General features: G+C 43.7%; 2 protein-coding genes, 2 long non-coding RNA genes and 1 other non-coding gene across 7 annotated transcripts; 2 read left to right on the top strand and 3 right to left on the bottom strand.

Moving 5' to 3' along the window:
* Positions 1 to 7,475: 7,475 nt before the first annotated feature.
* On the bottom strand, positions 7,476 to 10,331 carry LOC4329330 (uncharacterized). 3 transcript variants are annotated; one of them, XM_015771094.3, is made up of 4 exons: positions 10,195 to 10,331; positions 9,475 to 9,660; positions 8,918 to 9,014; positions 7,476 to 7,944 (listed from the first exon to the last, which is right to left on the bottom strand). In XM_015771094.3, exons 2-4 carry the CDS (start codon positions 9,637 to 9,639, stop codon positions 7,688 to 7,690), a joined length of 519 nt encoding a protein of 172 aa, XP_015626580.1. In that variant the 5' UTR covers positions 9,640 to 9,660; positions 10,195 to 10,331; the 3' UTR covers positions 7,476 to 7,687. The 3 variants fall into 3 exon arrangements, with proteins under 3 accessions (XP_015626580.1, XP_066163463.1, XP_015626581.1); XM_066307366.1 differs by having other exon boundaries at positions 9,475 to 9,656; XM_015771095.3 differs by having other exon boundaries at positions 9,475 to 9,644.
* A 3,229-nt stretch (positions 10,332 to 13,560) lies between these two features.
* Positions 13,561 to 15,624, bottom strand: LOC4329329 (cytochrome P450 CYP73A100). The gene is made up of 2 exons (XM_015771093.3): positions 14,658 to 15,624; positions 13,561 to 14,538 (listed from the first exon to the last, which is right to left on the bottom strand). Exons 1-2 carry the CDS (start codon positions 15,518 to 15,520, stop codon positions 13,800 to 13,802), a joined length of 1,602 nt encoding a protein of 533 aa, XP_015626579.1. The 5' UTR covers positions 15,521 to 15,624; the 3' UTR covers positions 13,561 to 13,799.
* A 1,307-nt stretch (positions 15,625 to 16,931) lies between these two features.
* On the top strand, positions 16,932 to 18,739 carry LOC136355129 (uncharacterized). Its single transcript, XR_010739234.1, has 3 exons — positions 16,932 to 17,522; positions 18,343 to 18,447; positions 18,596 to 18,739. It is a non-coding gene; the product is annotated as an uncharacterized lncRNA (long non-coding RNA).
* A 171-nt stretch (positions 18,740 to 18,910) lies between these two features.
* Positions 18,911 to 20,897, top strand: LOC4329327 (uncharacterized). Its single transcript, XR_003241014.2, has 4 exons — positions 18,911 to 19,939; positions 20,054 to 20,107; positions 20,396 to 20,558; positions 20,677 to 20,897. It is a non-coding gene; the product is annotated as an uncharacterized lncRNA (long non-coding RNA).
* On the bottom strand, positions 20,509 to 21,318 carry LOC4329328 (uncharacterized). Its single transcript, XR_010739235.1, has 2 exons — positions 21,249 to 21,318; positions 20,509 to 21,168 (listed from the first exon to the last, which is right to left on the bottom strand). It is a non-coding gene; the product is annotated as an uncharacterized protein (transcript).
* Between the last annotated feature and the right edge of the window lie 624 nt (positions 21,319 to 21,942).

Below are 21,942 nucleotides of genomic sequence, written 5' to 3'. Positions count from 1 at the left end.
GCTCTTGTAGTCGTCGTGGTTTGTGAAGTAGCAAAGCTTGCGAAGTAGAGGCAATAGAGTTTGCTGGTGCCGAAGATAATAAAAATGAAGTCGCTCCACCATGACGACAAAGTTGCATAGCCGTGATGAAGTGAACACGAGTCGGCGGCAACAGAAGCAAACCGGTAGCGAAGATGCGTAATTGTGAAGATAAAAACATTAGTCGGCGGCGGCATAACCAGTCGGCGATGGAAGAAGTAGAATGATGACGAAAACGAAGACGTCCTTGAATGGCAGCAAAATAGGCCAACCATGAAAGTGAAGACACCATGGGCGGTGGCAAAGGCAAACCGGCGATGACGATGACACCAGTCAATGTTGATGAAGACACGCAGCCGTGGAGGCGAACAAGCCAGTCAGCGTCAGACAAGGTGGCCAGCAATGAAGACGATGACGTCCATCAGTAGTGGTAGCAGCATAAACCAGTCGTAGAGGCGAGGACACCAGTCAACAGCAGACGACATGACCGGCGGTGAAGATGATAAGGCCAATCAACAGTATCAGAATCATGCAGCCATGGAAGTGAAGAATCCAGTCGGTAGCAGATGTAGACAGCTTGTGTTGAAGATGATGACGCCTATTAGCGGTGGCGGCGACGCGGCCAGCCGTGAAGGCGATAGCACCAGTTGGCGTCATACAAGGCGGCCGGTCAGTGATGATGTGGACGTCCAACAACGGCGGCATAATAGACCAGCCTTGCAGGCGGAGACACCAGTCGGCGGCGGTGAAGGCGAGCCGGTCAGTGAAGACGTAGACGCCCAACAACGGTGGCATAATAGGCCAGCCGTGCAGGCGAAGACAGCAGTCGGCAGCGGTAAAGGCAAGCCGGTCGGTGAAGGCATAGATGCCCAACAACGGCGGCATAATAGGCCAGCCGTGCAGGCGGTGACACCAGTCGGCGGCGGCGAAGACAAGCCGGTCGGTGAAGACGTAGATGCCCAACAACGGCGGCATAATAGGCCAACCGTGCAGGCGAAGACACCAGTCGGCGGCGGTGAAGGCAAGCCGGTCGGTGAAGACGTAGATGCCCAATAACGGCGGCATAATAGGCTAGTCGTGTAGGCGAAGACACTAGTCGGTGGCGGCGAAGGCAAGCCGGCGGTGAAGATGTAGATGCCCAACAACGGCGGCATAATAGGCCAGCCGTGTAGGCGGTGACAACAGTCGACGGCGGTGAAGACAAGCCGGCGGTGAAGATGTAGACGCCTAACAACGGTGGTGTGACCAACCAACCATATAGGCGAAGACACCAGTCGGCGGCGACGACGGCAAGCCGGTGGTGATGTTCTGACTGATCCATTCCTAGAGCGTAAGAGATAAGCTTAAAGCCATGAATCCCTTTTATGCATATTTGGATCTGGATCCTGCAGAACAAACATATAGGATGAGTAGTATCTGATATAAATATAATACTCGAGGAAAATTCAAGTATTTTAAAATGTTTATAAATATGTATTTCTCCTCTTGTTAATTTTGATTTCCCCGAGCGAATGACTCCTTACGTTTAAACACTCTGCCCGACTAGTCATAGCCCCCAAGCACCGGGAGTCGGCCTAAGCACTTCCAAAACATGCATATGAGTGACATGAGTTCGTCATTAATGGAACAAAGTTTCACGAATCAGAATTTACTACTCGGGTACTTTTGCAATTGTTAAGAGCAGAAAATAAATTTATCTTATCTCTATGCTTTTGATTTATTCCGAATAATACTTAGCACCTTGCGTTACTCGGTCCATCCAACGAGCCCCCGGGTGATAGGAATCGGCCCAAAGGCAACTATCCATCGGCAAACCAAATGGAAAGCATAGGAAGATAGAACTCCATAACTCGATAGGCACTTTTGTACTCAGATTATATTGCAAGCAATCAAGATAAATATTATAAAAATTGTTTAAAAAATATGGTATAACATATGTAGCCCCGACTCACTAGTCAACGGCGAACCAGTTGACATAGTGAGGCAGAGGAAAAGGAAAATATCATGTAAAGAATGAAATAAATGATGACTTATCTTTGTAATATTCCCGTTGGTGATGGCAGAGGTGACCAATGTGGGAACAAAGTCGTCCATCAATAACAATGAAGACACCAGTCGGCGGCGACGAAGGCAAGCCGGTGTAGATGACGAGGCCCATCAACGGCGGCGGAGTCCACCAACCGTATAGGCGAAAACACTAGTCAGCGACGGAAGCAAGCCGGCGGTGAAGACATAGACGCCCATCAATAGCGGCATAACAGGCCAACTATGAAGGCGAAAGCACCAGTTAGCGGCAGACGTGGCGGTCGATCGGTGAAGATGACGATGACGCCCATCAACGGAGGCGGAGTCCACCATCCGTATACGTGAGAACACCAGTCGGTGGTGGCGAAAGTGGGCCAATGGTGAAGTTGTAGACGCCCAACGACGGTGGTGTGACCAACCAACCGTGTAGGCGAGAACACCAGTCGGCGGCGAACGAGGCGGCCGGTCGGTGAAGACATAGACGCCAATCAACGGCGGCATAATAGGCCAGCCTTGCAGGCGGAAACACCAGTCGGTGGCGGCGAAGGCAGCCGCGGCCATCGGTGAAGACTGATCCCGGCGAGGTGCCCTAGCTGACAGCCAACATGAATAGGCAGCCATGCCGAATATATAGATGAACATACTGTACATGGCTTGATGTATTGCATTGTTCCTAAAAAAATTGCATGGCATCGGGTTTGGCCCAATTGATCTGAACAAAGATGAAACCACCAAAGAGAGCAAAAACTCCGCCTGTGTGTGCGCGTCGTCGAGGCCATGGTAGGTGCAGATCATTATGGCAAACAAAAACGGCAAAAGTCCGGCGGCCGTGACCGACGCTCGGAGAGTTATGCATGTGTGATTGTTGATGCATGCACGTGAGATGGAGGCGACTGGCGGCGATCTGATGCGGTGGAGGTCCCCTGGTCGACTCAATGCATGTATGCATCTTAGATAGATAAATCATTTGACTAATCAAATTCCTTTCCTGGTTGCTGATGACGTGGCAGCTCCTGATTGATTGACCAAATTGCCATGCACGTTTGCTTGCACATGTATCAGATGGAAACATACACTTGCATGATTAATGTCTTCGAGTATTGCTGATCAAGGAAATAACTCGGCGACGACCGCTCTGATCGATTGGCTCCAAGTTCAGGCTGACTCCGATTTGGATTAGTAATTGAGTATCGCTAGGAAATTTCACATCTTCTTAAAAAAAAGCTGGCGGATGAGAATTGATCTGTTGCATTGATATCGCCGAACAGATTGAACCAGATGATGAACACAACATGCCAACTTTCTTCAATAAAACCGGTAAACATGGCGGCGATCCAACGAGATGAAAGAAGTCTTAAGCCTTCCCGACTGATTTTGCATCTGAATTACAGAAGCATAAAATTCCAAACTCGTGGACGAGGAAATTGAAACTCCCGAAGTGAGAGGCTTGGGGTGAATACCAGGGGGTCAATCTGTAATTGAAAGTTAATCTAACAATAACATTGGTTAGATTGAAACGGCAAACCCGATATCGATTTGATCAGAAGATTGCATCAATGACGGCATAATCCATGAAACTCGAGGGAGGATGATGCCAGCGACTCAGGTTGATTCCATCACACTTCTTGACAGATAACTCGGCGTAGCCCTACCTGGCGCGCCAACTGTCGAAACATGAATTCGGCAATAATAAAAGGGGGTAGCGCACGAGACCTAAAAGTGGATGGATGCAGAGACAAGGATTTAGACAGGTTCAGGCCCTCTCAATGAGAGGTAATAACCTACTCCTGTTTAGGGATTTGAATCCGCCGGGTGTAGTATAGATCTGACGATCTAGTTGTGTCTCATGCCCCCTAGAGGGCCTCCTGCCCACCTTATATATGGTGGGGGGCAGGATTACAAGATAGAAACCTTAACCAATACGGTATCGGTTTCCTAATCTACTTTACAATATTATCAAACCAGGACTTTAGGCCGTTCCATAATATACAAGGAAACGTAATACCCAAGTCATGATTCGTTACATATTCCATAGATATAAGTTATCCCCTATAACCTGTCGGATAACCATGCCGTGTGGGTATGGGGTACCCATAATCTCCACACTCTGCAATGCTTCACCCGTGTTCTAGCTGTTGCTGTTGCTTTTCATGTTGACATCGTTCTTGCCATCGAAGACAACGGATCTGGCCACCGGTTGCTGTCCCGGGGAGCTTGTAATGGAATTAATGTCAATCAGGGCAATCTACCGTTCTGGCTTGGCCTTGTGCTGCTGTAGAAGACATGGCCATATGACTGGAGCAACTAGAGATTGGCTGCCTACCACTGCTGTGCTGTTTGCTGTAACATTTAAACACCAAACAAGTAATAATCTACTGATTTTGATTTATCTCTGCATACGATATTATTTAGTAGTTATTGTTTCTTGGATATCAAATAGGTACATTATTAGCAGCGAATAGATTGTTGTGAGGTCAAACATATTAGCAGGTGCTTGGCTTACTATGCAGTGTGGCAGGGGGTAATATTGCAGAGGTAATGCACAGAAGAGTAAACAATGATTTCTATTTCTTTTCATGAAAGCCACCTTTGGATGAGCATAGTATAGAGTATAGTTGTGTGTTGGTTACCTTGCCTTTAAGGTGTTTGTTATTCTTCCTATGAGCACAGAGTATGAAACTATCTTGAAGTTATCAACTAGATATGCATGGCCTACTGATATGCATTGGTTGGGTATGAGATATGTGGTCCCTGGCTTTGAACTATTTTACTTTAATAATTGTGTTCTTTGGCTCCCCATCCTGATCTATTTTGCTCTATGCTTCTGTTGTGCAATGTAGCTAAAAAAACATCCAGAGAAGAGCTTTGCTTAAGAGATTCTAGATTTAGATACTTTAGTTATTTAAGATGTAAGAGTTACTTTTATTGTGTTCTTGGCTCAATGTGCAGCTATCCAGCTGATCAATTTATTGTGATTTCAAGTTATATGCAAAAAAAAAAAAGAGGAGACATCTGCTTTACAGATTCTATTGTAGAAGGCACATATATCTGTATGGGTATTTGGTGTTAAATTTTATTGTAGGGTACTCCCTCCGTTTCACAATGTAAGACTTTCTAGCATTGCTCACATACATATAAATGTTAATGAATCTAAACACATACATTTGTCTAGATTCATTAACATCTTAATGAATGTGGACAATGCTAGAAAGTCTTACATTGTGAAACGGAGGAAATAGTTCTCACATAGATCTGCCATTGTAGTGGTATTGGTCCGACCGCAAGAAAACAAAACTACAGATGTGTCGTGTATATGTTTGATTAATCATCCATATTCTGACTAAATTTGAATGTAGTTCAGTTCTTGGCAATTTTCATGATTAAAGTATTAAACTGGCTATAAATTGCATTTCTGTGCAAAGCATCAGCTGAGTAGGCTATAAGAATGCTAAGGTATGCCCATAGTTGAGATATTAATTAAGTCCCCCCCCCCCCGCCTTTTCATATGTACTAACTTCCCAGTTTATTTCATGTTTGTGTATCTGATATGATCTGTGCCATAAAAAAAATGTGCATTACAATGTCCTTATTCACAATGTATGAAAATACTTACCAAATCTTTGTGTATTTATTGCTGAAGTGGTTTTAGCACAAAATGTCCTTATTCATACAATGTGTTAAAGATGCTTCATTATCTAACAAATGCTTCTTTTTTTCAGATAATTTGGTGGTTAAAACTTTTGGTGGAAATAGGTTATTAAGGGCTTGTTTGGTTTGATACCAACTTATTGCCTTACCAAATTCTTGGTAACTTGAATAGTAGCATATGCATATTTGGTATGCTACCAAAATTTTACCACAATAGTTCAAATTCAATACTACTCAATTTGGTAGTGCTAAAACTTGTCAAGGTTTTGGCACTACCAAGATTTTGGTAGGGTAAAAATTGGCTTCAAACCAAATAAGCCCTAAGATACGACTGTTTGACTGTGATATATAAATATGACACTTCCATATTATTGATATACCTTGGGTATTCACATATAATTAAATAACGTATATACCCTATTCAATGGAGTGATGTTCGGTGACGTGAATCGATGAATTATGATGCATTTCTGATATGTATTTAGCTCCATGATACCTTCTTAGGTTTCGCTCAGTAATGTTAGACCAATCTTAAGACTCATCACTGTTTTTTTGAGTCCATCTCCTCATTTCTTATCATGTCAGATGCACGGCATTGGCATTTTAATTTGTTGCAATAATTAGGTTGTAGCCCGTGCGTTTACTGTCATCATGACTTCTTTTTTTTGCCCGTGCGTTTACTGTCATCATGACTTTTTTTTTTCTTTTTGTTGTTTGCCTGATGGTAGGGCGCGCGAAGCACGCCTTATTATCTACTCCCCCGTTCCAAAATAAGTGTAGTTTTGTACTATTCATCTTCAACGTTCGACCGTTCGTCCATCTCAAAATAATTACTATTTTTATTACTATTAGATGATAAAACATGAATTATACTTTATGTATGACTAATTTTTAAAAATATTTTATAAATTTTTTAAATAAAACGAACGGTCAAACGTTGGACACGGATTTTCACGGCTGCACTTATTTTGGGACGGAGGTAGTAGTATGAATGCATTCAGACCCAAAACACACACACACACGTATGAATAGCTTTGTATCGTGCAAAATTTCACATCTCCCTGCTTTCGGTCTATTTTTCATATAAGCACAGCTAGTGTGAGTATTTGATAGGTTAGATTGCAAAAGTTCGTGCTGTGGTGCATCCCTAGCAGAATCAAGGCCTTCCTCAATGGGTAACTTCGACTCTATATGGCATACCTTTGTACCCTTGGCAAACACACCCATCACAACTCTTCGAAAAAAATGGTAATTCCAAAACTTTCCACTCTCAAAACTCAACAAAAGCTATAAAGGTCTTAAACCGAACACTACCCAAACATCTTCTACGGAACCAAAGTTTGCTAAGTTTTCTCTTTTTTTAAAAAAAAAACCAAACAAACCCATAATTCAAAGCGATTTTGAATTTTTAAAGTTTGATTTTTAAGAATAATATTAGCTAGTCTTTGAATTGTTCTCCTAGTGATCATGAAAAAGAGCCAGACACCAAGACAAAAGGAGAAAGACAATGGAACTAATTCTAAAACAAAAGCTTAAAAAGAAAATCAAAACTACCTCTAGGAGAGTCCCTGTTGGCATCATACTAAAATCAAAGCCTAAAATAAAATAAAAAATACCTGAAGATTTTAGCCTTTCGATACAGCTTCCATGTGTCACCAGCCGTCTGATTCTAATTGCTTCTAAACTATACCATAAAGGAGAAAGCAAAAGAGATTGTCCCGGAATAAACATCATACTACTTAGTTTCAAATAAAAAAAAATCATACTACTTCGCACCCAATGGCTTAACAATGGAGTTTAAGATGCATTTCCTCCGTTTTCAAACAATTCAAAGAGTTCTCTCGGATTACACTTGGTGAGTTGGAATCATACCAAAATGGTTGGGTATAGGCTTGCATGTGACATGCCACTATGAAACTTCACTTTTGTCAGCTACCTCTTCCATATGTGACTTCATTTTCTTACAACAGAAAAGGCGGGAATAAGAAAAAAAAAATCAGTCATCTGGGAAGCCAAAAAACTTGTTAATCAGCGATACAACTGGTTTGGCATCCCCTGGCACATAAGGGTTGAGAGTCTCTATGTCCATTTCCTGGATCGTCTCTCCTAGTGTTTGTGGGCTTGCACAGAAGAGGTGTTTCCTTGTAGCCAGTTCCTCTGCTAACTCACTCTGATGATTGTCCATCAAATCCTCATTTACAACAACAATTAGAGGTTTGCCATGTCGCAACGTCTCGAATATGCTTCCTGAACCTGCTAGAGCTCAATCTGGTTAATTGCAATCAGCATTGACAACTACTCCCTCAGTTTCATAATGTAAGACTTTCTAGCATTGCCCACATTTTTATGGATGTTAATGAATCTAGAAACATATGAATGTGGGCAATGCTAGAAAGTCTTACATTATGAAATGGAGGAAGTAACAAAGATGCAAAATTGATGATATACTTGCTAAAATTCACAGTATTTATCCAGAGCACATATCAAGGCAGCACAGAATTTATGTAACATTTAATGAAATTTGACCATAACGGCAGGTAGAAATATTACAACTCTACCTAACAATAGCAAGTATGGTCAGCTTACTTAAATATTATGCTTCTTTGTACGCGTCAGATAAATATTGTGAAGCGAAGTAAAAATGGCATGTTTATTAGTTCAAATGAACTCAAATAGCAGTATGATCTAGAGGTGAAAAAACATAAATTGGTTAACAAAAAAGTGCTTATAATATCAGAAGATGTTTTGTAAATAAAAATCGAGCAGCCAATATGGCGTTAAAACAGTACAAGTGTAGCTATTCTCTTCAGGCGTCAGCCATTTAAAGACACCAATTATGCTCAATTTGTTGGCACAAACTACCAAGTTTAGAAAGGATTTCATGTAATGCACCAAAGCGTTCCACACGATATAATACTCCACTGCAGCACTTAAGAAAAAAATGAGATAGCATATGCCTTAATCAAGTTCAAACTATTGGCATGAAGATCTTTAAACCCAGTTTTGTATATAAGCTTATACGGTAAGGGTGTACACTCCTCATGTCCAACAGAATAGAATTGGCCATGAAGACAGACTTTACACAAGGTATGACCTATAAACAATGAGAGCATATTCATGGTGCAGTGGAGTAATCCTTCAATTGAGAAAACCATTATATTGGGTAAAAATGTTATTTGAATGAAATACATTTCACCTGGTATGTCCTATAAACATGTACAATTACCTGCATGACTGATGACCAGGGAAGCATCCCTTATATAATCAGCAATGCTTGGCGAAAAAGTGAAATAATCAACTTGAAGAGTTCCATCTCCTGAGACCTGTATTCAAATATATCAAAGTTTCTGGCTGGTTTCACTTCACTTTCACAACCATCAACATGGTGCTTACAAATGTTTCAGGTAGAACAGAGGAATCACTAGCAGAGTAAAGCAATTATTATCTGCTAATATAACATAAATTCATGCCACATGTTAGGAACATCCCCTAATCATTCAATGATTGGATATAGTCCCTACCCATTCAACTTAGAAACATTCACTCGAAACTGGTTATATAAAACTGAAAATAAGAAATGTGCAATCCAAACAGAACTCTTCACAAGAAATCAAACCGCGCAACTTCTGTTCATCTGACAACTCATCAAGAATTAACCCCAAGAACAGAACACGCACACAGACAAAAAAAAAGCACCAAAAGAAGAATTAACATGCAGAACAAGCTGGAATTCCGTGCTGGTAAAGTGGCAATTTAAAAGGAATGAAAGAGAAATTCATTGACCTTAGATGGAACATATGTACCTCGGCCCATTTGAATTATTAGATCAGTATAACCTTTTTCCAGTAGAGCTTCTTTGACTTGCGGGGAATCTACTGCCTTGACAAGAGCATCAAAACACGTGGTCCCTACTGTGACAAACACAGTTCGTCTTTCCCTATCTCCCATTTATTCTGAAACGAGCACTGTCTGTACAATAATGTTTTCCTTAATCCGTAAAGAGAAAACAGTATTCAAGAGAAAGGTGAAAAAATGCATTATGCTGGCATGCTGCTATGCCAGGTGAAATTTAGAGAGAGACAGAGAGAGAGTAAATGGTGTGCCAGAAATAATTAATCCCATTATTCCACAGATACTATTATCCTTGATAGTTAGGGGCATCTATTAAAACAACAATAGAGAGTTTGACAAACGAAAGGGTTTCTGTTCCGATGCGAAAATTAGCACAAAAAATGGGGTAAGAACTGGTAATTCTGTACTAAAAACAAGATGAACAATTCAGACACTAGCAGGAGCGGATCTAGCGTGGGACCGACAAGGGGGTTCAATTGAAGCCCCAAACTACTTGGGGGAACAAACAAACTGTTACTAGTTATTCAGATTAAGGCAAATTTCTAGAACAGAATCTATAGGGTTCAACGCAAATTCGAGAAGAAGTGCGTGGGAAGAGACCAGAGAGAGATGAGGAAGAGGGTGCGCGTAGGGTAACGGATGGATGCTCACCAGGATGCGGGCGGAAGCAACAGGACGAACGACGGCGCCAGCGCCGGGCGCCCCTGCTCGCTCGCGGGATGGAGATCGGCGCAGGCGGCGCAGGGGCGAGCTCACGAGGAGGAGACGACGGAAGTCTATGCCGAGCTGGGGGGGATACATGGGCCGCACCTTTTTAGATAGAATACTACATGGGCCTCACGAACACTTTGGACACATAGCAGTCCCAAAATTGGAATAAGTTCACTGAAGGTCCTCTAGTTGTCACCGAGTCTAAAATTCGTCTCTAAACCACAATACCAGATATAACACGTCCCTCAACTCACAAAACCAGTGCAAACAAGGTCCCAAGGAAGTTTGGACTATGGTTTCGACTGACATGGTGTCTACGTGGTGTTCACATAGCGCTTAAAGTAAAAAAAAAACATAAACATAGGACCCACATGTCAGTGATTGTCCAGTTAAAAATAAAAAAGATACAGTGGGACCCACGCCATCACCCCTCTCTTTACCCTCTTCTCTCCCTTGCGGTTCAAGCACAGCGCCATTTGCTGAGGAGCGCAGATGGGTGGGTCCCCTCTCCTCTTCCTAAATCTCCCCGTCTCCTCCTCCGCAGTTGCCACTACATGAATCCTGTCGCTGGCCTAGGAAGGTGCCGTGCCGATGATCTTGCCGCACTTCACTCACCTACCTCCCCACCTCCCCATAGAAAACTAGCAGTATTCACCCAGATAGGCATAGCAGAATATACATCAAAGATTATATAATATAAATGTGTGCAGTTATATCTAGAAATTTCTAATATTAAAACTATAATTTTTATAGAAAAATATTACAGAAGAAATATCAAATGCATGCGAAGTTGTTGTCGCTGGTTTGTATGGAGCCTGACACCACACGAAACATTCCCTAAGAGCATCACCAATAGTTCTCATAAACATATCCTAACAATTATAGGATTTCAGATGAAAATCATGCTCCAACAATCCATCTGATCAATTGCCTAAAATTTGAAAATCTCATATCTGTTTTTTTTTGGCTATCCACAAGTCGAGAACACGCAACCACTCCCAATCGATGGATCGCGTGGATAGGAGGGGGAGCGCCGATCATGCACGGGAAGGGGGGCCAATCATATGAAGAAGAGTTCGAGGTGAGCTCACTTTTTTTTTGTTTTCGGGAGTTAGTTCTGGGCAATCTGTTGGAGGTATGTTTTTTTTAAAAAAAAATCCTAAATCCATATTAGAGATTCCTAAAAGAAAATTTTGAATTAGAATTTGTGGGAACTGTGTTGGTGATACTCTAATGGGTTATCTCCCACACAACGTTTTTTACGCCAACACGGTTCCCGCAAATTCTCCTGAAGATGAAAATTAAGTTTTTTTTTACGCAAAACGAGGTAGTATTAACGTATGATTGATTGAGTTTTAATTATTACAAACTTGAAAAATAGATTAATATGATATTTTAGAGCAACTTTCATATAAAAAATTTTTGCACGAAACACACCGTTTAGCAGTTTGAAAAGCGTGCCAAAAAATATTTATCTTCATCCAACTGTTGTTGGAGAAAAGAACGGAACCTTAGAGCAAGTACAATAGGAGGCTGTAAGCCGACTAAATACTGATGCGGAGGATAGAAGAGAGGAGAGAGAGGGGAGAAGCGGGCTATAAACTTATAAACTTACAGACGGCTTGGACACAAGAGCCAAGAAACTCTGTAAGATAGACAAGTGAGCCCTGTATTAATTGTAAAAAGCTAACTATTATATGAATGGACTGAGAGAAGGCTAAAAAAACCTTACAGCCAACAAGTTGGTTGTATTATTAGCCTTGCTCTTAAGACTCTATAACCCCATGCATTTAAGGCAGCCTCAAGTACCACCCAATACGTTGATGAGTAAACAATGAGAACATATACCGAACCAGTCTTAGCAGCTTAGAGCAAGGTCAATAGTATAGCCAACTACTGGCTCCAAAACATCTATAGCCAATCTAATAGCTCATTCATACAATAGTTAACTATAAAAATATACTACACCATTAATACCCGGTCCCACCTCTCATACACATATAACATCTTGGAGTCCGTGTTGCAACCAGCTACAAATTTGTAGCCCGCTTTCTTCTCTCTCTTTTCTTTTCTTCTCGATATATGGTTATAGCCGGCTTATAGCCTGCTATTGTACCTGCTCTTATACATAAGGGTGATTGATTTTTTTTTCCTGAAAAAGGTTTATACATAAGGTGTTATACTCTATCCTATTTATCATCACGCGAAAATTGAACTTAGAATAAGAGTGTATACACATAAAATAGAAAATATTAATAGGAAGTAAAGTTAACCAATTAGAGAAAATCTAATAAAATTTCAAAAAAAAATTGTCCGTACTTTTCACTATTACTAGTGCCTCTACAGTACTTTGCTTTTACATATCAAAGAGGTGAAGGCTTTATCAACGAAAGTTTCTTTCTTTTCTAAACGAATATTCATTTAGAAAAAACAGAGACAACGAATATTCATTTAGAAAAGAAAATCACCTCACTTTTAATTTGAGCTTCCATTCTTAAACCTATTCTCGAAACAAACTAATACGCATACCTACACGAATGCGCGGGTTACCTTCCTATTTAGAAAGAAATTAATTAAAATCTAGAAAGTACCAAATTGGATATTGGTAATATCAATCATTTGGCTTAAAACCAAAACCATCATGCCTACCACTTTAAGCAATCAAAATATTGGTAGGGCAACAAAGAAAAAAAAAACAGTCCTTTCATTTTCTTATGGGCATAGTTACGCTGAGAATATGAAGGGGCATATGAAACATTGCTACCGTTGGTAATCACTGCGACACTGCCTATAAAAAAACTCGAAAGATCAATAGGTAATCTCTAACAAAAACTGACTCAGGACCATCACCGTCAGTCATCTGTATTCTCCGATCTTAGAGAAAGGATAATAATGGAAGAGAGAGAGGTAAAGAAAAGCAGAAAGTATTGGCTCTAATACAAGAGCTAGTATAAATTTATGGTGAGAGAAAGAGAGGATGACAAAAATAAAACTAACATTATAGCCAATCATATTATCTCTAACATTGATTTATATTAGTAAGTAGTGAGCTTATATTATAGGCCGTCTCATAATGACCTTTCCATCGATTGGATGGCCATTCTGGCGCCCAGTAATCCATCCAAGCCTCCAAGGTCGCAAAAGGAATACATGCCGAACTAATCAGCGTCGGCTGTGCCAGCGATATGCCGGTGATGAAGATTGAAGAAGATGACCTTTGCTCTTCTTCGCACGGGCATCCGCAAGACCGCAACACAGGAAAATGGATAATGTTCTGAACATACAGTCAGACTACAAAGGAAGAGATAACAGAACAGAGCAGAGCAGAGCACATTTCTTTTTACGCAAAGCAGAGCACTTTCTCACACTAGTTGGATGACAATTCCATTTCACTTTTCAAATTACACTCTTTAGGAAACAAAACTGAAAACATGCTGTAAGCTGTCATTTATAACCTATTCTTCTGCAATTTTATAAACAAACAAAAATTTTAATTGGATTTATCGACTGATGGCACGAACTTGATTCAAAGGGATTCGATGAGTTCAGGCAGAGATGGGGTGGAAGGCGACGACGGAGTGCTTGGCGATGTGGAGGCTGAACTGCCCGCCTTTCTCGCTCACGTCCAGCTTCTCCACGCCCGGCGGCGGCACCATCTCGAAGCTCCTCACCAGCTTCCCGACGATGAGCGCCAGGATGGGCAGCGCCAGGATGATCCCCGGGCAGCTGCGGCGGCCCACGCCGAAGGGCAGGAACCTGAAGTCCACCTTCCCGGCGACGGTGGCGTCCACGCCGCTCTCCTTCTCCAAGAACCGCTCAGGCCGGAACTCCTCGGGGTTCTCCCACAGCGCCGGGTTGTTGGCCAGCCACCACGCGTTCACCACCACCTTGGATCCCTTGGGGATGGTGTACCCGCCGAGCTTGGCCTCCTCCAGGTTCATGTGCGGCACCAGCAGCGGGATCGGGGAGTGCAGCCGCAGCGTCTCCTTGATCACGGCCTGCAGGTAAGTCAGCTTGTGGATGCTGGACTCGGTGATGGGCTCGTCGTCGCCGAGCACGTCGTTGATCTCGGCGCGGACCTTGCTCTGCACCGCCGGGTGGTTGACGACCTCGGCCAGCGCCCACTCGATGGACCAGAGCGTCGTCTCGATGGCGGCCACGTTGATGTTCTCCACGATGTAGATCACGTTCTCCGCCGTCAGCTCGCCGTTCTTCTCCGCCTCAAGGATATGGTCGATCGCGCACCGGAGCTTGTTCCTGTCTCCCGGAGTGTCCATCACCTTCCTGCATTTCATATCAAGATTTTTGTTGATTAGACACGAACAAATTTACCTTGCAATCCTCATTTTTTCCATGACAAGAATGGATAGGGAATGCAGTAAAGTAAGAAAAATGGAATGTACCTTCTCTTCTCGACGTAGTTGTTGTTGAAGAAGGCGAGCCTCCTGCTCTGGAGGTCACGGCACTTGTTGAGGTAGCCCCGCAAGAAGGGACGGAGGATGGGGATGAAGTCGCCGTAGTTGTACTCGAAGCTCTGCGCGAGGCGGCTGCGCTCGGAGTTGAACCTGGTGGCCTCGATGAACATGGGGTCGTCCACCGACTCGAACCGCGCGTCGAACATCATCCGGTACATGATGTTGTACAGCATGAGCTGCAGCCTGCGTCGCACCACGAAGCCGGTGCCCTGCGCCACCGCGTCGCCGCGCACGTCGTCCACGACGGCGTCCATCTCGGCCTCCCACATGGCCTTGTACTGCTGCACGACGCGCGCCGTGAAGAACGGCAGCGTCATGACGCGGCGCATGCGTCGCCAGTGGTCGCCGTACTCGGTGAACACCATGTCGGCGCCGTTGGCGGTGAAGATGTCGAAGACGACGTTGCGCGGGCGGGAGCCGAACTCCACGCCCTGCGTGTGCAGCACCTCCGTCGCCAGCTTCGGGTCCGACACCACCACCAGGTTGCGCACGCCCAGCCGCAGACGGAACACGGGACCGTACCGTGCCGACATCGCCGCGAGGAACCGGTGGTTCAGGTCGTTGCCCACCTGCAGCCAGTTGCCGAACACCGGCACGGCCGCCGGCCCCGGCGGCGCCTTCCCGTCACCACCGCTCCCGCCCTTCGCGCCCACCGCAATGCCGACAAACACAGCCACTGGCAGCAGCAAGGTGAGAGCAGGATGCTGCGCCTGCACGAACGACTTGACGAACAAATGCACCGCCAACGACGCCCCGGTGGCGATGGCCACCCTCATCGCGGAGGCCGCCATGCTGCTCGAACTAGACCCGCTCACTGGCTGTGCGATACGTCCCTGTGTTGTGTTTTGGTGGTTTGATTTTAGTTGGTGGAATTGCAAAGCGAGCTGTGGCTGCTGGGTCGGGTGCCGTTGGCCGTGGCGTGCTTATATAGCGTCAATGGATTGGTTGGTGTGGGTGGCAGTAGCAAGTAGTAGTGAGTCAGTACGTGGGAAACGGCTCAGCACGAAGAGATGCGGCGAATTTCGCCGGTTTCGCGCGGAAACCCGTGTGCCACGGAAGGAAACAGGGTTGGCGGGCCGCGATCCATCGGCTGCTCGGCCTCGGCGGAATGGAGGAGAGACGTGGATGCGCCGCGCGCTCGTGCTCTCTGTTGTGCTGGCTGGTTGGTGGGCACGGCCGCATGGGCAAATTGACAAGTCGTATCGTCTCGTTGGGCTAGTCCGCCGCTCTGACCTGGTCACGGGGGCAAAGCGGTGGTGGGGTTGGTGTGGCGCGATAGGAGCGTCTGGATGGCCGATGGACGGCCAGGATGGAGGCTTAGTTCCGGGGTTGGGTTTGGTGGTGGTGGGAGGCCAGCGACCTGTGTGAGCTTCGGTGTTGGATTACAATTCCCTCACATTCTCATTGTGCGTTCAACCGTTGGTTGGGTCTTTTTTGTTTTCTGAGAGAGAGCGTTTGTTGGGATTGTTGACCACTGTCTTGGAGATGAGATACTGCTTTACCACGTGATTAGTTCAAAGTCATTTGAATAACCTGACGCATAAGTACATCATTGTAACATTTAAATTCGAACAGTTTCTGTGAAAGGGTTCCTCGCGGCGATGTCTGTGCTACAGTGATCAAATGCATACAACGGTGTGCGATTTTACTGTAGTTAATATAGTACTTTACTTGATGCAAATGGGGCACTTTAGATTAGTCCTAATGCACTGCATGCCTAATCGGGCACTTTGGATCCATTTCCAACCCAGGCGGCCGGCTAGATTTCAAGGTTCAAGCTATTCCTATATACGTACAGCTATAATGTGATTTGTACGCTTATTATACGTAGAATGTGTAAGCTTGACTTCTTCCCCTCTGAAATGATGTTGAAATTTGTTGATCTCAAAACAAACTAAGTAGTTTTCTTTTAACATCGTTCTACTAAATCATATTATTGAAATAGCGTAAAAAGGCATATTCATAATTCCATATTTACGGTTTTTACCGTCCAGCACCGTCGCGAGGTACCGCGTGGTACCAAGGTGGTACCAAATCGCAGCCGTTGGATGTAAACAGATCTAACGGTCAGGAATGCACGGTACCGCGCGGTACCAAATTTCTCCTTTGCGCGGTACCGCCTGAAATCGTAGGGTGGAAGGGTAGCGTTGTCTTTTCACAATATCCGGATCGATGAGTGGTGTATCGTTGCCCTAACGAATTGGTCTCCATCCGCATCGCAGAGACTTGTCCGCCGCTAACCCTTGTACTGCGCCGCCGCCTGCTGCACTGACCTCCCCGCCGTCGTCGCGAGCCCCGCGGCTTCCGGCTGCCGTCGCCGCGAGCCCCGTGGCTTCCGGCTGCCGCCTCCCCCAGCAGTAACCTCCCCGAGCGCCGAGGCTTGCGGTGCTCGCGGCGCCGCCGTCGCCCCGAGCGACAGCCCCCCGCGCGCCTGGTCTGCTCGCGGTCACTTAGTCGTGGAGGAGCGCGATGCGAGGGCAAACAGGCCGTGGATACTCGCGTCGCCGCCGTCGACGCCGTGGCCGGCCCCGCGCGCGGCAAGGAGCGGTGCATCGCTGCTGCCGGGCCTATCGGCGGTTGGTAGAGCGCTGGTGGTGGGCTATCGGTGCTGCCAAATCGCCGCCGTCGACGCCGTCGCCGGCCCCGCGCGGCAAGGAGCGGTGCATCACTGCTAGCGGATCTATCGGCCGTTGGTAGTGCGCTCGTGGTGGGCTATCGGTTTTGCCAAATCGTGTGTCCTCGCCGTCTCAGACCGTGGTGGGATGTTTGGAAGAAAAAAGTTGTATCACACTGGTATGTTGTTTGAATGGAAAATGATGGTTTATGGTTTGCAATGAAAAATGCATGATTGAATGAAGGGTCAATATGTTTGAGTACTGCATATATCTGAAACTGTTTGAAAGAACGTTTACATCACTGAGTTGACCAAGATAAAAATAGAGAATTTGTTATCATCAATTATAAGTACTTGACATGTTTTGCTCCTGTTTGTGGCAAATTTCTTCAGATTCTTCCTTGTGTAGATGCATTATGTCTTCTTGGACTTGAATCACCTCATTCATGGTTGAATTGATCAAGGTGGTGGCCACTTTAGCTCTAAAAGTAGTTGTCGTGTGCTGAAATAATAAAACGAGGAAAAATTAGACATGATATACTTCTTCAGCACGTAGATCGCATAGCAGATCTTAGCAGAGAATACTTGCCATTGCATCGTACTCGGGGGATAGGTCTTTTCCATTCCAGTGTTCAATGCACTTGAGCGTAAACAATCCACATGACCATCTGAAATTTTCAATTATGTTTATAGTGTTACATTTAGACATCATAGTAATTTTTATTTACAGATAGTAGAAATGGTTACCCGTCCTTCTGTTGAGGCACTTGCATCGGGCATATTGGCCATTTCGTGATGTTCGTAGAATTCCATTTATAAGTCTTGTGTTCATCTTGTTTGGCATAACGAAGATACTTCTCTATTCCTTTGATCTGTTATATTGCAAAGAAATATAATTAGTTGTAGTGCTTTCAGAAGGGAAGTGTATGAAATGTGTTTTCATTATACCGTAGTGGTAAGGGTTTTTTCTGCATCATAGCTTGTCCTATCCATATGCAGTGAGTCCAGTATTTGGATTTTTTCATTGACACCATCCAGGACAGCTACATACCAGTGGGCCGAGTTTCTATTTAAGGGTAGGAAAATCTACATGCGGAATCATGAGTAAGAAATGCATTTTCACTTATGGATATAATGTATACGATGTATGTATTACCATTTCATGCTCTAAATAGCTGGCAGCAACTTTAGATCTTTGATCACGATATCTCTTGTTGCATGTACCTTTGTCTGTACCATTAATTTTCCACAGCTGGCATTGTGTTGCAGTTTCAAGGAGTGCAATTCCCTGTCCTCGTGGAGTGTCGGATTGCTTGTCTATGATGATTTGTATGTATGCATCTATGACCTGTCCAATAGCAGTGCATATTGTGAGTGTTTAATTATTCTGTTGTTGGTTAAATTAGAAGCAGGAGATAGCAGTGCTTACAGTGCCGTTCAACCACTTTGCTTTGGATGGAGCCTGTTTTGGTAGGATAAGTGGTTTCAGATGCTGTCGAAAAATCTTGATTCCTGCAATTGTTGATAGCAATTTTTTGTCTTCACTCTTAGAGATGTAACTCAAGGTTACTTCATCCAGCAGGCTTAGATCATGTGGTTTCGGTTCCCTACTAGATTTAACTGGCTTTGGAAATGTTTTTTTGTAGTAGATGAAATCAGTTTGTGACTTGTGTGTTGGCTTGATAATCCTTCCCTCCGGTCGTCTAAGCCTTCCGCCAATTGTTGATAACTGCTGCAATGTACAAGCAATTAGCATAATGGTCAGTGTAGCATTTGTAATGTAGATGTAGGTCTATTATTTGAAAAACCAGTGTTGGATTTTGCTGGCTATTGTCATCGCTTTCGATTATGTGTGGAGAAGTAGCTGTTCCATTTGGTTGACTATCGTAGTTCTGTTAAGATGCAACAAGATTAGTTAGTCATTTGTAATGCTCATTGGAATATACTATTTTGCTTGCAACCTTACCTTTGAATCATCAACTAGGTCTTGTCGGCAATCTGCCCTGGAATCAATTACTGTCTCTTCTTGTTTGGCTGCTGGTTTAAATTTACGGAAAGTTCGTGACCTTGAAGTTGTACCCAACCTGTACTTTATTGCCTATGCATGTTCGAAATCATAAATAGTACAAGTACAATATCATTAACTTAGTACCTGAATTTGTTATGAGTACAATAACTGTTAAAATTGGTTCTGTACCTGAATATCTCTTCTATTTTGAATGCAAGTATTCTCTATTGAGATTAGTTTTGTGGATATCTTGTTGTCCAGAAACTGACAACCTTGTTGAATCTGCATGAGTTGTGTCATAATTGCATCGAAATTGGCTGATTGATGTGCCTACAACAGAGAGATTTAATAAATGTTTGAGGTGAGTAGTTTAAACTTCATACAGTGGGTATTACCTCAGGATCTTTGTAATTTTCAGGACTTGATGCCTTCAACAGAGAGATTTAATAAAGGTTTGAGTTGAACTGTTTAAACTTCATACATTGGCTATTACCTCTGGATATTTGAAATTTTCAGGACTTGATGGAACATTAACATCGTCTTCTATGTAAACATGGTGTGGACTCTCATCATCATCGCCTCTTCCATGTGAGTTGAATCCGTTTGCAGCCGTTCTTTCTTTAGTTGCTTTGAACATATAATCCGGTTCTTCATTGGTGGGAGTGTCGTCTTTGATGAAATCACCATTATTGTTTTCGGCAGTGGCGCCTTGACAGTCTTCTGACACATTGTCCCCTTTGATCTCTTCAGGCTCAGGTACGATGTGTATGACATCCACAGTGTTATCTTCCATGAAACCATCAATTTTTTTTTCGTCAATTTGGCCTTCACATTGTACTGGGACAATGTCCCCTTTGATCTCTTCAGGATCATCTATGACAACCACAACCTGTAATGTAATATGAATAGTATATAATAGTAGGTAATTAACATGTTAAAACTAATATTTAATGTTGCAAAGAGTTGTAACTTACAGTCCCTGTTTCAAGAATACATTTCTTGTCGTACTTTAGCCATGTCATTACATTCATTTCATTCCAATAGGCCATTAGCGGCGGTGGCCTTCCAACGTATGTCAGTGTGCACATTGGATCGTTAATGTGTACATGTTCCCATGCCCAAAACTGAAAAAAAAAGAGAGCAAGAATCACTGAATGTGGATTGCAAATGGAGACGTGTAATGGATACTTTCATACCTGAAGCAATGGTACATTCCCTTCTAGATTTCTCCTTCCTCCCTTCAATTCATTCAGACAATTGATTAAGTAATCTCTTGTGATTCTAGCCCAGTTGATGTTCTTAATGTTGTCAATGTCTTTCAAAAGGGCTAGGTACTGAGAACTAACTATTGGCTTGGTGGTGGGGCATAGGATGTACCCAATGGTGAATAGTACAAATCTTCTAAGAAAGTGCTCATCTGGGTGTTTTGCACTATTGATTTGTCTTGCCAACTCATGTAGGGAAATGTTCTTCCCCTTATGTTGCTTGTACATTGAATAATATTTGTAGTCTTCTCCATTCATGTGAGGCTTTGGCTTGATAATCATACCATCCGCAGGCAACCCCATGATACACTTCACATCATGGGTTGTTATTGGTATTGCTGTTCCTTGGATGTTAATTGTTTCAGTTTTACTGTCATATCTCTCAGCAATTTGCCCAATCAGTTTGCGGTGAAGGGTGATATCTGGCAGGGCAAGCATCCGGCCAAATCCAATCCTCTCAATTTGTGATATCTTACTCTTGTCAAAATTAGCAACTACAGCGAGAAATCTTTGTATTGAACATGCAATAGTCATGTCTTTCATAATGACAGGCTATGAAGTTCATGAAAAATAGAACAGCTTCAGAAGTATGGAAACATAAGGCCAATAAACAAAAAATGACCGAAGCTAACCTTATGCTCAGTGACCAGTGCTTCAGTTGTGATTTCATCAAAGCGCGGCTGGACCGAAGGTTCAAACTGTGCTTCATTTCTGACTTCGTCGTCTTCCATTTCTCTGGCGATGTTGATGCGATAAGAGATCAGACTGTACTTTCTTTGTAAATAATCTGTAATTTATATGGGGATTAGGAGTGAAAGTATGCCATCAGTCAGCTATTTGTTACGCAGTAATTTTCATCTCTTCGTTTACTGTGCTGACAGCAATAAATATGTGCATTCATATGATGTTCTGACCAAGGACTAAATGCTATTCCCAATGCACAACAGTACAGTGACGCATAGGTACTACTGCACGCATGGTTAGATGATGGTCATCTGGTTGGTGTGTGAATGCAATCGACACGACAAACGATGAGCCCTCCATCCAACCGTGCTGTGTACTACTCCATATGTGATCCGTTTTACTCAATGTGTGATCTGTAGCTCGTCTACTACTCATACGTGAGGTGTGTATGTGGGACACAGTAGAACGTGTCACACCAGTACAACGTGTCACACACTCGTACGTGTCGCATCTGAACGTGTCGAGTCACACCTGTGTGTTAGGTCCGATCGTACGTGACTTGTCACATCTGAACGTGTCGAGTCACACCTGTCTGTTAGGTCCGATCGTACGTGACTTGTCGCATCTGAACGTGTCGAGTCA

The sequence above is a fragment of the Oryza sativa genome, chromosome 2, assembly GCF_034140825.1.
Source record: "Oryza sativa Japonica Group chromosome 2, ASM3414082v1".
Lineage (NCBI taxonomy): Eukaryota > Viridiplantae > Streptophyta > Magnoliopsida > Poales > Poaceae > Oryza > Oryza sativa.
Note: the sequence above shows the minus strand (reverse complement) of the source record. Positions and strands in the feature narration are given on the sequence as shown.

Coding starts and splice junctions, on each gene's coding strand:
- LOC4329330 (XM_015771094.3), bottom strand. CDS start 9,639: ATGGGAGATAGGGAAAGACGAACTGTGTTTGTCACAGTAGGGACCACG. Junction 9,015..9,474: donor GTACATATGTTCCATCTAAG/GTCAATGAATTT, acceptor ATTTGAATACAG/GTCTCAGGAGATGGAACTCT. Junction 7,945..8,917: donor CCTGGTCATCAGTCATGCAG/GTAATTGTACAT, acceptor GAGCTCTAGCAG/GTTCAGGAAGCATATTCGAG.
- LOC4329329 (XM_015771093.3), bottom strand. CDS start 15,520: ATGGCGGCCTCCGCGATGAGGGTGGCCATCGCCACCGGGGCGTCGTTG. Junction 14,539..14,657: donor AACTACGTCGAGAAGAGAAG/GTACATTCCATT, acceptor TATGAAATGCAG/GAAGGTGATGGACACTCCGG.